This window comes from Pollicipes pollicipes, unplaced genomic scaffold (assembly GCF_011947565.3).
Source record: "Pollicipes pollicipes isolate AB1234 unplaced genomic scaffold, Ppol_2.1 Scaffold_3447;HRSCAF=4054_pilon_pilon_pilon, whole genome shotgun sequence".
Taxonomy (NCBI): domain Eukaryota; kingdom Metazoa; phylum Arthropoda; class Thecostraca; order Pollicipedomorpha; family Pollicipedidae; genus Pollicipes; species Pollicipes pollicipes.
Genome location: NW_023596297.1, coordinates 13,019,123 through 13,032,232, shown reverse-complemented (window position 1 = coordinate 13,032,232; position 13,110 = coordinate 13,019,123). Strand labels below are relative to the sequence as shown.

Sequence of the window (13,110 nt, the reverse complement as noted above, 5' to 3'; positions counted from 1 at the left end):
AGCCACAGCACTAAAATATCTGAAACGAACATTTATCCACGCAAAGATTTCCGTCAACAACCACACATTGACCACGCCATGGGCATCTTGTTCATTTCAGGTTGTTGGAAAGAAGAACATCTGGAGCCGACTGGCGTCCAAGTTCAAATCGAAACCGATGCCGGAGCCGGACTGGAAGGATCTGGAAGGCCTGTTCTGCCAGCAGGCTCAGGCCCCGGCCAAGCAGTCACCGCAAAATCAACAGGAGCCGCAGAAGAAGAAAGAATCGAATGAGGTATGCTTACGAGTGAAGGTTGCGCTGACTTCATTTATACCAGGCTCACGGCGTCAGTTGAAACCATAAGAGCAGTATAAAATAAGCGAAGGAACAGTCGTACTGGGTCATTATGACGCCATGCATAGACGTCTGGCAACTGCGTGATCGGAGCCTATTGTCTCCCTGCCTCCAGCAAGCTCTCATGGTGTTAATATGATCACATCGTTTGCTTGTCTTCAAACAATTTTAGCAGTTTTACTTGGTGATGAATTTTTATTGGAACTTTCCGACATCGCGTTGTTGATTTCGAAAATACATGAACATTTGGCGCGTTTTTGTATGGCCAAATGCATAACTACTGCCGGTAAACTTCAGCGTCAGTGTTGAATAGCGCTGGGCAAAACGATGTCAGATGGCTTGTAATTTGTTTAATCGGTGTTTCATTTCCAAACGCAACAAAGATTCCCATGCTGAACGAATATCACTACCCTTAAAACAACTTAATATCGCAACTTTCCACCAATTTCTCTATTTGTTATGCAGCTTAGATAGCATAACATTTCCTTTCCTTCGACAGGTCAATCTGTTCGACGGCAGACGCAGCCTGACCATCAACATCTTCCTAAAGCAATTTAAAAAGTGAGTACCATCCTTTTGCAGCTGTTCGAATCGTCGTGTGTCGCCGGCGCGTGCCCCCACTTTTATGTGCGGAAGCGACCTCGACCTTCCATGTGCAAGTTTGTACGCCTGTATGTCTTCCTTCATGTGCCGGCCACCTGGGCCGTTCAGCACCGGCGTCGGGCTGCCCGTCCGTCGTGACACTCTCAGCCCTTCAGCGGTGCGTCGTCACCCTGCAAACGTTCATGCCATGTTGTTTAGCATCGGGGGAGGGGAGGGGAAGGGCAAACTCCGATCGCAGACGCGCGTGGAGGTACAATCGGCCGTCGCGGCGTTAGGCATATATACTCAGACTGCAACGTCTTGATTGCGCGACCGTGCAGCAGAGAACCACATGTTATCAGTTTATCGGACGCTATGGACGCCTTAAGGCGTGTGCATAGCAACGATAACCGACAGCTTGATCGGCTTTTCCCATGAGTTTGGGTGGTGTTAGCCTTCCCGGAACCAAAAGTCCCAATTTTATGACAGTCATGATAACACTAGACCTGTTGAAGAGGTCGATTAACTCCGGTATCGTAAAAGTCGACACATCCATATCATTCGTCCTATTCTGCTAACCCACGCATTCAGGGTTGGCAGCAATTGTGACCTACTCAGAAAACGCTGCAATGTGATGTCAGAGCCGTACTTACATTGCCACCCCTCAAATACATTCGACGATGACGCTCAGTCCGTTTGAGAATCCGGCTTTCTCAAACTTGTTGAGGCTGCAGCGCTCTCTCGCATCACAAGAGCGGTTGACACGACGGCAAAAAGGGCTGTGAAAAAGCGGTCTTATGAAGCCGCGCGGTTGCGGCGAAATTTCCCAATTCGCGCGCGAACAGCTGCCGAAACCTTCAGACTTCTCATCGCATCCTTTGAGCACGTCTTAAGTGTTGTAGGAGACTGCCCAAAGCATCATCAACGCGGGCGGCCCATACGTGGCAAGCGGCCGAACAGCGTCAGGGCGCGTGTTGTTGGTGAGTGCATCGAGCGCTGAATGCGCCCGTCACAAAGCTTTGTTGGCCATCTTTGCAACAGGGCCTCTTAGTTTCGCAGATGTGGAAACGGGCCAACATAGTGCGGACATTTAAGAAGGATGTTAAGGACCTTTTATTTCTAGTCTTAGACCTTTTCACCCGGCATTTTTACGCTTGCGACTAAACTGGTATCAATGTGAAATGCACATAAGCTGGGATAATCATGAACAAAGCCCCCTGTTTGTCGTCAGGTCTATTAAAAGAGACAGTTTTTGGTTACGGAAGTGTTTTTCTTGTCATTATGTACCAATTTGCCATTTTATGCTTACAAATTTGGTCCCATGGGATCAAACACAAAGTACCGCAAACGTGAAATGACGAATAGATCCATGGTGACGAAACAAAATGTTTCGGGTCGATTAAAATTTGCCACTTTTCATGGACCTGACGACATTTCATGGATTTGGCTTCTGTTCGTCCTAGCCTTCGTGCATCTCTGTCCCGGTACCAAATTAGGTTCCAGTCCGATGACGCCGGCGTGGAAAGCGCTTTGATCAAGATATTGGAGCGACTCGTTTTCACCTCGCTTGTTAGACACGTTCAAGCCATCTTATCTGACCGACCGCGCTTCTCGGTCGTTCAGTCGTTGTACAGACTAACAGGTCGTTCGTGCGTCGCAGGTTTAGTTGTTACGCTGCGCACAGCATGGGTCAACACGCACGTCGGTCCTGCAGAAAAATGGCACGCAGCGATTACATTTTGATCGGTCGGAGCGCATGCCAAACATTTCCGTTCCACAAACTAACCAGCTAGGGCAAATCATACACAACTGATCGTCAGTGGTTAGTTGTGAGCGTCCACGCTCATTAGGGATTCTCATGACATCTGGAACACCAGAAAGCAGTTATAAGCTCCCCCACAGTAGATGTTTAGATCATGGCAGGCACACATATAGAAAGAGTGGGGGCCATGAGTGGACCTTAGTGACTTGCTCTGCAAAAAAAACAACACACTTTTCATGTAGCTCGCATTATGCTATGGGAAGCAAACATGGCCCTTGAATTTTTTTAATGTTTTTTTTTTAACCGGTTAAAATGGTACATATTGTGCGAGTGTAGAGAAGGTCCACCTCGGCCTCGTATTGTGCAAATGTGACGTCGATTCTCGAGTGCTAGCGTGTCGTTTGAGTTGGGTTTGAGGTGGTGCAGCCGCCTTGCGTTTGAACAGCTCTGACTTTGCCACATCACGATCAGCCTGCCTTTTTGTCAATTCATGGCGCATCGCCACAGGTGTAGGGACGAGAAGGGGGGGGGGGTATGGCGACGCATGGAAATAATTGACGTAAAAATCGGATTTGGCACCCACACTTTCTGAGGCGTGCCTTTCCTCATTTGTATCGTTGTGCTGTTTTACGCCTGTTGACCTTGTACTGATTTATTGTCTTGTATCCTTTTATTGGCCACAATGTGCAGCTATAAGGCTTGAACTATCATCCACTTTACCTTGTAACTACGTGCATCACACGTCGATAATCAGGCAATGAACTGAAATGGAAACTTGAGATGAAGTTCCTGCCAACACCCAACGTAACTTGCTTCACATCAGGCATGGGGCTTGCACAGCGTGACTTCACTGAACATCAGTTTGATCGATGCTCTTCGATGTCGGGCGAGAGCCATGACCCGCTGAATATCCTGCCCACTCAGTCTCTCCGACGATAAACGAGTCCTGAGAGCGATGAGGCCGGGACGCGCCTTCTGTCTGGGGCGGACCACACCCTTTCCTCCCCCTCCCCCACGGACCGTCTTTGTCTCCGTACTGCTGATGAGTCACCGAACCTGAATGACTCCAGCCAGCAGCCGTCCAAAAACCTAAGCAGACTGATGCTAGCACGGTGCCCTTGGAAACGGCAAAAACTTTTGATGACACATGGCTTCTTTTTGAAGAGGCGTGGGCAGCCGGGGCGTCACGCGAACAAATTTAGCCCGTCAGTGCTTCATGCAATATCCTTTGCAATGCCGCGGGGCACTGGGAACTGCCGGCTTCCTCTCGAGACTTGTGATGTCCGATATGGCTGCTGGCGGGCTGCGGCAGCGTCGCCAGCGTGCAGCCGTGGTCTGGGTGAGGAGCGGCCGAGTGTCCCCGGCTCCAGAGGGATGTAGCCGCGCAGCCGTGGTCTGGGCGTGGAACGGCCGGGTGTCCACGGCTTCGACCTGGTCTGGGCGAAGAGTGGCCGAGTGTCCCCGGCTCCAGAGGGATGCAGCCGTGGTCTGGGCGAGGGGCGGCCGAGTGTCCACGGCTCCAGAGGGGTGCGGCTGTAGTCTGGGCGAAGGGTGTCCGAGTGTCCCCGGCCCCGGCCTGGTCCGGGCGAGGGGCGGCCTCTGGTGTCCCCGGCCCCGGCCTGGTCCGGGCGAGGGGCGGCCTCTGGTGTCTCCGGCTCTGGCCTGGTCCGGGCGAGGGGCGGCCTCTGGTGTCTCCGGCTCCGGCCTCTCTGGACGCCTCGCATGGCCGACGCCGGCCCGCTGGGGCCGTGTTTTGACAGTTCCGTCCAGCCGGCACGGCGGGCATGCATCACTGTTTACGGGCGCGGGCCGGGTTCACGCGGGGTCAGCGGCGCGCCGGTGCCGCTGTGAAGTGAGAGTGAGGCCAAGGCCGTACTCCGCGGGCGGACGGGGCGCCGGCGGCTCCCGTCCGACCTCCCGCGCCGCCCCTGCCGGCTCCCGTTCGATGGAGCGGTCTCACTCAGGGACGTCCCTGACGCACTCCGTCTCCCCAGCGTCTCCTGACGCTCGCATCTTGGGCGGCTCCTGACGCAGTTCGTCTGCTGAGCGGCTCTCGGTGTGGTCCGTTTACCGAGTGTCACCTGATGCAGTTCGTCTCCTGATGTAGCTCGTCTCCTGAGAGTTCCCGGCGTGGTCCTTTTCTCGGTCGTCTAGCGAGGTCCGTCTCTCAGGCGTTCCTTTCGTCCGTCCTTCGGGTATTGGCTGACGTTTCTCATCTCCCGTGAGTCTCCTGACACGATCCGGCTCAGGGACGTCTATCGATGTCCGTCTCCCATGCATCTCCTGACGTGGTTCGTCTCTTGAGCCTTTCCTGACGTCGCCATCTTGCCAGCATCTTTTCACGTGGTCCGCCTCTGGGGCGTCTTTCGACGTACTGTTTCTCCTGGGTGTGTTCTGCCATACTTTGCACATCATCCACATCGCACGTTGTGGGTCTGTTTAATCTTTAACTCCTAGCATGCTTTTGACCATTCGGGAGGTTACGACCAACCTGAAATCAAGTCCTTTATGCGCGCTAAGCTCTCGTGCGTCCCTGTTCACCGGGTATTATAAAGGGGCACGCGCCGGAGCTCATTCGGACACATGTCCGCAACACGGACCGCCAGATGCCAACGTCTCCTGGGTAACTGTACGCCAGAGATGTACTGTGGATGCCAACGTCTCCTGAGTAACTGTACGTCAGAGATGTACTGTAGATGCAAACGTCTCCTGAGTAACTGTACAAAGTTAGCTGCCGCCTTGAACCGCCGGTTGGTGAGGTGCCGTGTCATGGCGGCGAGTCTTCGCCGACCCGTCAGTCATCCTCTCAGCAGCTTTTGTTTCGGGGTTTACGAGCCATTGTGCTGTCGTTGGGTGAACCAGGGGAGCTGTCAGCGCCTCAGATACGGCAGGGAGTCGCAGTCTGAAAACAGACACCCGTGCAGCTTCTGTCAAGGGCGAGCCATTTAGCAACCTTTGTTCGGGGCTGCCCAACAGGTAGTAACTTAGCATAAGTATTCTGCGCAATAACAGCTTCGGCATCTATACACCACTCACGTGAATTATGTGCGCGCACTTTTGCAAACTGATTCGGTGAACGTCACGGGGGAGCTCTGTATGCTGAGTTTGGTCTTGGCTACCCGCAGCGGTCGTTTAGACAGCAAGGTTTTGAATAAGTGCGGAACTTCAGAGTGTTTGGACTAAGACCTTTATTTGCGCGTGTTGCTATTCCAAAGCCTTGCCCTGATATGGGAGGTCAAGGTCAACGCAACCCCAAACCCTAAGGTATCCTGACAGTATATCTCCGGCATGACCCGCAATCCAGCTCGTTTTTGATAGCCTCTGGAGTGTCCATTGCGCGCATTTTTACACCAAGAGCGACGTCCTTTAGCAGTTCTGGTTTCCAAGAGGCGATTTTTTTTTAAGAAACACTGCACGACGATCGACGGCCGGCGCCGGCGCTGGGGGGGGGGGGGGGGGGGGGGGGGCAGAAGGAGGGCGAGGCGAATAACCGCACACCGCACGGGGTGGCCTACATTATTGCTTATTAACGGAACCCATACACCATAAATATATGCTCAAGGGACATAAAACCACACACATTTGTCCTCAGAATTAAACAAGAGGCAGGCTTGTTTCAGTTTATGCCTCTACCGGCCATCGTTTTGTACCAAAAACGGTTTAAGCTGAAATAGTCTGATTTCAGCAGGCCTTTGATCTTGACCCTGGACTAGTGGGGTCAGTTATTGACCCGGTGACCCGGTGACAGAAAAGTTCTTTCCGATCGCGAGTTCTTGTTATGATCAACCAAATGGTTTCCCTCCGCGAAGGTACATCGTTTTTTTAGTTTCGAAACGGTCGGGGCATCACATTGACCTACTCCCTTCCCCCCCCCCCCCCCCCCCGCTATCAGCCCGCACTGTGAAGTAAATGCATCTGGGTAAGGGTTAAAGGTTGCAGATTTCGGCGTCCAAAGGCCACAACAATATCGACCCTAAGAAGCTATATAACAGGACATTATCGACATCCAGGTGTACACGCCTGTAAGTCTTACCGATTGCTGATAGATCACCCCGGATGACACATTCCTCTTGAAATGCATCTCGGAGGACCACAGGCTAAGCTCTCCTTTCCAATGCAGGCATGGGTTTCGTTAACCGCTGTGCCCCACGCATTCGTCCCATGTTGTTTGCACAGAGCAAATGGCACCTGTGCCTCCGCGAAATCAGGTCCAGAGGGCGTTTGCCGCGCCCTCTGAGCGAACATCACCGCCTGCCAGGAGGAGTCGGAGCACACGCATGGAATTTTCCTCAGAAATGGCTCTGACCTTGGAGGACTATCTGGAACTCTCACGGGACACCCTAAGGAAGCAGCACCTGGAATAACTATTTGTATGTCACTCTTTTTCCTGGTGTCTCCAGATGTTACATTTGTGCTTGTCGCATTCAGAAGCATGAAGTTGTGCTCCTCCGTACGTCCTTATTCCCCGTTTGCCTTCACCCTGGGCCCGCACTCGCTGGGTTACGGTGTCAGCGTTCGTCCCGGTGTGCGCCGATGTAGACCGGGAATGCTGCCGACACCGACCGGGGCGGGCCGGGCCGCCGCGGCCTTGACACGACACCCGCCGCGGCCTCGCCGCCTCTGCGCGCCCGCCGCCTTATAAGGAGCGCCACCGCAGAAAAAACGTGCGCCGCGTGCAGCGGCGCCGCCGGGAGATGGAGATTTAGCGGCGGCGTCTCCTGGCCGAGGCCATGGCTTCCGCCTTTGGAGGGTGGTACCCTTGTGCCGGCCCGGTCCAGCTGTGTGAGCGGGCCATGCGCTTCGGGACGATGTAGGAGCCGTAATATATTCGAGGCACGTATGACCCAGCTCCCTAGTTGCCTTTCAATCTCAGAACAGGAGACCGCTGCCAGTCAGCTCCATGCAATACTGCGAAATGTTGCAGTGTTGTACACGCCTGCTTATGGATAGTGCAGTGTGTTGCTGTCTGTGCATATTAATTACCAAAGAGCATGCAAAATTATGACGATATGAGTGAAGGGCTTTCCGCTCAACCGCTGCTGAGGTAGGTTTTTCAGTACATTGTCTAAACTGATGCCGCAAAATCTTCAGGAGCGTGTGTAGTCATCGCAATCTTGTTCACTGTGTGTTTTTTCCCCTACACGACATCCTTAAGAGTGATCGAAGAATGAAATCCCAGACTTTAATTTCAATACGTTCTGTCAGGCATACATGCATGGTGTGTTGTTAAAGCTAGCTCAATCTCTGCAGAATTACTTTTTGGGAAAATATGTGCATGTCATTTGACAACATTCGCAGAGACGGAGGACCTCGTCTGGAATTATTTTCGTGGCGCGTGGGGAGAATGAATGGTCAACTAGAGAAAGTGTGGAGTGGATTCCTAACATAGTTTGACGGCATGGCGTCTCATTTGTTTTTCATGCGGCGGGCGGAATGAATGATAGCTGGCTAGGCAGCCGGTCGGACAGATTACTTGGGGCACGTGCGTACGACGTCATCACGTCTCTCGTTTCTCATTCTCCTACGGCGGCGGTTTCAAACTATGGGCCATGACCCAAGTTTGGGTCGTTTGCCTGATGGATTGGGTCGTGCAGACTTGGACGGAAGCAGATCCGTTACGTTATGGTTAAATGATGAAACCAACCTGCATGAGCATACGCATGTGTATATATATATATATATATATATATATATATATATATATATATTATGTATACATTCAGTGGCATAGGTAAGGGTATTGACACAATAACAAAACAAGTTATCTTTTGGTGCGGCTAATCTTTTAACCACGGTGATCCTCAAACTTTCATATCGGCATGGTTTGGACAGAAAATCATTGTGGCTCATCTAACAGGTCAAACCAGGGGTTCCATACCTTAAAGCCAGATGAAAACAAAAATACACAATTTCTCATTAAGTGGATATTTGTAATTATTGCGAGCGAGGTCTCAGGTCACGCGGGAACTAACCAGACAGCGGTTGGCTCGGGCGGCCTGGGCTGGGCTTGCCCGGCCAATGTCACTACATCCGCTTCCCATGCGACAGAATGGGACGTGGGAAGTGCAAAAGTGAAACGTCGAGGAAACCTAAAGAACACGATCGGAGGCAGATCCATATCTCGCCGGGCAGGCGTGCTGGCATCTCGCCGCGGCGACATGAGACAAACTGATACCGGCGGAGGAGACAACTGAGTATCGTGCCGGGAAAGATCGCGCTGTGACAAAAGGGAGACTGCGCCTGCGATCTACATAGGTGCGGAGTCCCGTTCATTTGAACCAATGCGCACCCAAAATGTCGATTTATTTCTCAATCCTTCGATTGCTAGCATTGTAAATATTTGCAAAATGGGTGATTTGGTCAACTGAAAATTATTCGCCGTGCCAGACATATAGCCGGAAAGTGTTCACGATATGAACAATTTGGGAGTGAATTCGCGGACGCAAACGACCAGCACACCCCGGCCTGATAAATTCATGAGATGAGGACATTCCAATCCATGAAAAAATTCATTTATATGCGTTTGGATAGAAGACCATTTGGCCGTATTTTGCTGATATTTGCGTGATGATCGTAATCTCATCTCAAACACTGTTCATTCCGTGCTGTAAAAGGCGTCTTACTGGTCCGTGTACGGTAGGTGCACCACCGATAGTGAGGTGCTCAGAAGAACCGTAGAACGTAGCTTATAGAACGGATCGCTACTCTTTAAAGCTGGGTCAGCGCTTAGAAAGGGCTGAAACCCGCTGAGTTACCGTGCTAGTGTTTTATTCTATAAAACCGCAAATTAAATTTGGAAGAGGAGAGGGGAGCTTGAGCTGGACCTTCCCTGTCAGTGGAATAGTGAGGAGTAGTGAAAAGCACATTCTTGTATATATAAGACCGCAGGCCAAGAGAAAACTTACTGCACAATGTGTGACTTCCGCGGTAAAAAATCAACGCTTTTAAATGGGGGGGGGGGGGGGGGGAAACACACTATAAACATGCACTTTAAAACAGAACTTTTGTTAATTAGTGATGAGGTTAACACTTCAAGCACCTGAAACAATTAAAACACGTTTCAGATGCTAGTGCTTATTCAGTGGTTGCGGCCAAAACAATCGAATTATCTTACGCCATGTGTTCGCTGGAGACAAAAGTTGTTGCAGCACTTGGAATGCCGTACCTCGTGTGCTGGCTGGCTTGCGCGTCACCGATGATTTTTCAGGGCCGCGACATGTGCAGAAATATGCTCTTTTCACCACAAGACCCAGCAAATATGCCAGCCCGCAGGGCTGCGGAGTGATCGGAGGCCATTCGTCAAATGTCATTGACTTCACAGCTGCCGTGATAGCACGATAAACGCTGGAAGCCAGCGGGGCGGCCGTCGGCCATCTTGGTGGCGCCGTCTCCTTTAACCCCGCCGTGGCCATGGTCACATCCGCTGTGTCCCTGACATCCGACAATGTGGCGTCTGCGCCCAGTCCGTCAGCGTGCGCGAGATGGCCCTGGATGCGGTTCGCAGGGCGTCTCATGCGGTAGTCCGCGAGACGACCACCTAGATATGATAACGCCCATCGCGGAACAGTCCGAGAGACTCTGTGGCGCTGACCGTAGGGCGTCTCATGCAGTAGTCCGCGAGACGACCGCCTAGATATGACAACGCCCATCCGAGAACAGTCCGAGAGACTCTCCGTGGCGCTGACCGCAGGGCGTCTCATGCAGTAGTCCGCGAGACGACCGCCTAGATATGACAACGCCCATCCGAGAACAGTCCGAGAGACTCTCCGTGGCGCTGACCGCAGGGCGTCTCAAGCTGCAGTCCGTGACCCGAGCGTTTCGTGACGAAGCCCGTGAGAGTCCCGTGAGACGGTGTGTGAGACGTGACGCGACTGACACGTGACCGTGACCCGGCCGTCAGGGCGGCGCTCCTCTGCCAAATGATCCGTGAAACGAGCGGGCCAGACGACGGCGCAGAGACGCCCAAAATGGCCTTATAAGTGGCCGTCCTCCCGGCACGGCGCGGGACGCGCCACAGCGCGTCACAATGCGCCACAATAGCGCCTGTGTGGAAGCGTCACTGGGGACGGATGGGAGGCGCGCTACCGGCAGCCGCTGGAGGGCGAAGAGGATGCATGGCTGGGGCTGAGGTCCTCGGCCTGCAGAGGGCCTGGCTCAGCGGCCCTGAGCTCGCTCCTTTCTGTGCGTGTCAGCCCTGTAAGCAACACAGCACGTGTTGGATGCGCTCGCTGTTTTTTTTCATTTCTAGGGGAGAAAATACGTGAGAGATGAAAACCGCCTGCTCATGCGATGAGTCATCTTTGGAGTTTGTCTTGAGGGCATATGACGTGCACGATTTCAGGGAGGCCTGCCCGTGCTATCGCTGCACTGAGTGGGGAGATTTTCCGTTCGATGGTCATGACGTGTCACCCGAGGCTGGGTTAGGTGTCCTTGCCGCGATGCCTTGCCACCCTGTGACCACCATGCATTCAACTTCAATCAGCAGCCTTTCCATCGTGCATCTTCGCCAACCACCGTGCACTGTCATCACGCACGGGGATGGTCAAAGCTAAAAGTCGGAAGTCCAAAAGCCAAAGTTTAAGCAATGGTTAAAGCCAAGAGCTCGCTCAGGGCAAGAGGACGGTATCAGTAGGGCCACGGCTTCTTTCGATCGCCGGCAACAGTCCCGCGCTCTACAAGACTTAGAAGCGCAGTGCGAGGGGCAGGGTACCGCTCGCAGTATTCCGTGCCGTACCGTCGTCGCGACATGCTGAGGCTGGGCTGTGGGCCGGCTTTCTCATGATCAAATCGCGTCTGCCTGGTTCAAGCGAGCTCAGACCGGTTTTGATGCATCGCTCACTTCATGGAACGACACAAAGACGGGCACTGATAGGTGATACCCATGCTAAGCTCCGACGTAACCGCTGCCGCGAGGCTCTGGTCAGCCTGAAACGAACTCTGGATGTCCTGTAGATAAGGCGCAGAAGACCGAGGCGGAACAAAGGTGTTGCTCAAGTCCGGGCGGCACCTGGCAGCGGCTCAGCCCATTCGATTGAAGTCGGACCAGTAGGGGTGGGATCCTAATTTGCCTATATTTCCGTAATTGGCACGACTACCATTTATTCATTTACCTGCACCATTAGCGCTGCGTAAGACACACCATACTATCACTACGTACCAAATATCATATACACTTCAGTCATCCTACACTTGTAGGCTCGATTTACTAATATGCTCGATTTACCTCCTCGGAGGATTTGGGTCTTTCAAAGAGCTGCGTTTCAGTTCTCCCCGCTGCCACTGATGCGAGAGGCGGTGACAAGCCTGTGGCTATAACCTGACCTACCTGAACAATCGAACATAACTTGAAATAGATCAAACCAGCCCGATCCGCGCTCACATGACTTTGGAACGGGTAAGCCAGCCTGGAAAACTCCACCCATTCTTCGCGCAGCGGGTGAGCGCGTGGTTGTTGAACCCAGCTACCCCGGGGTGGATGGAGCTCCGAATTTCAGGAATAGCTTTTGGCCCGTGCCTGGTAGACTCCGGTCACACCCGACCGCCATCGGAGGTCAGGTGTGGTCAGCACATAGGTACCGAACTTAAGTGATTTAAGAGGATAATCTGCGGCAAGTATCTATACCTGGCTGACATCTCCAAAACACTGATATGATATTGCCGCTGCTGGAGCACCCCGGAACGGTTCAAATGCCTTGATGATTTATAAAACCTTTTTCGTGATCTGCGACAGTATGAATCACGTGGTCGATGTAAATGCAACGATGTCTGGGCGAGAATGGCCTATTGGTTAACTTCCGATTTTGTCCTACCCGGTTATTATATCCCGTGCTACCAAGGGTTGCTGCAGGTGCTAACTCCACCCGATCGCGGGTGGTGAAATGCATGAAGCTGCATTGGGCTAACCACCTGCACCAGTCTCGTGGCTTTGCTCTCATTTCCATCCTTTTGGCTTTCCACATGATTTGACCTCTCGCTACCCTTTACACCTTATTCCCAGTGCTGACATACTGGGACTCATTTGACCTCTGATCTTGCTTCCAGTGTCGATTGGTAGACTGCCTCTGACCCGACCAATCACTTCTTTCCGGTGTGGACGTAGAGGATCTGATGCGGTTGCGGACCTGCGTCTGACCCGCGGCCTCAGTTCCAGTGCGGTCGGTGTGCACCTGCCTCTGACCCGTGACCTCAGTCCCTGCGTGTACGTGGTGGATCTGCCCCTGACTTTTGACCTCAGTTCCAGCGTGGACGCGGTGGATCTACCCCTGACCTGTGACCTCAGTTCCAGCGAGGACGTGGTGGACGTACCCCTGACCCGTGACCTCAGTTCCAGTGTGGACGTGGTGGACGTGCCCCTGACCCGTGACCTCAGTTCCAGCGTGGACGCGGCGGACGTGCCCCTGACCCGTGACCACAATTCCAGCGTGGACGTGGT

General features: G+C 52.9%; 1 protein-coding gene across 1 annotated transcript in view; it reads left to right on the top strand.

The window, feature by feature from the left end:
• LOC119092120 (inverted formin-2-like) overlaps positions 1-13,110 on the top strand; it is a 51,141-nt gene that overhangs the window by 26,321 nt on the left and 11,710 nt on the right. The window contains 2 exon segments of the mRNA XM_037215097.1: positions 101-274; positions 834-895. Coding sequence (XP_037070992.1) covers positions 101-274; positions 834-895 — 236 coding nt within the window.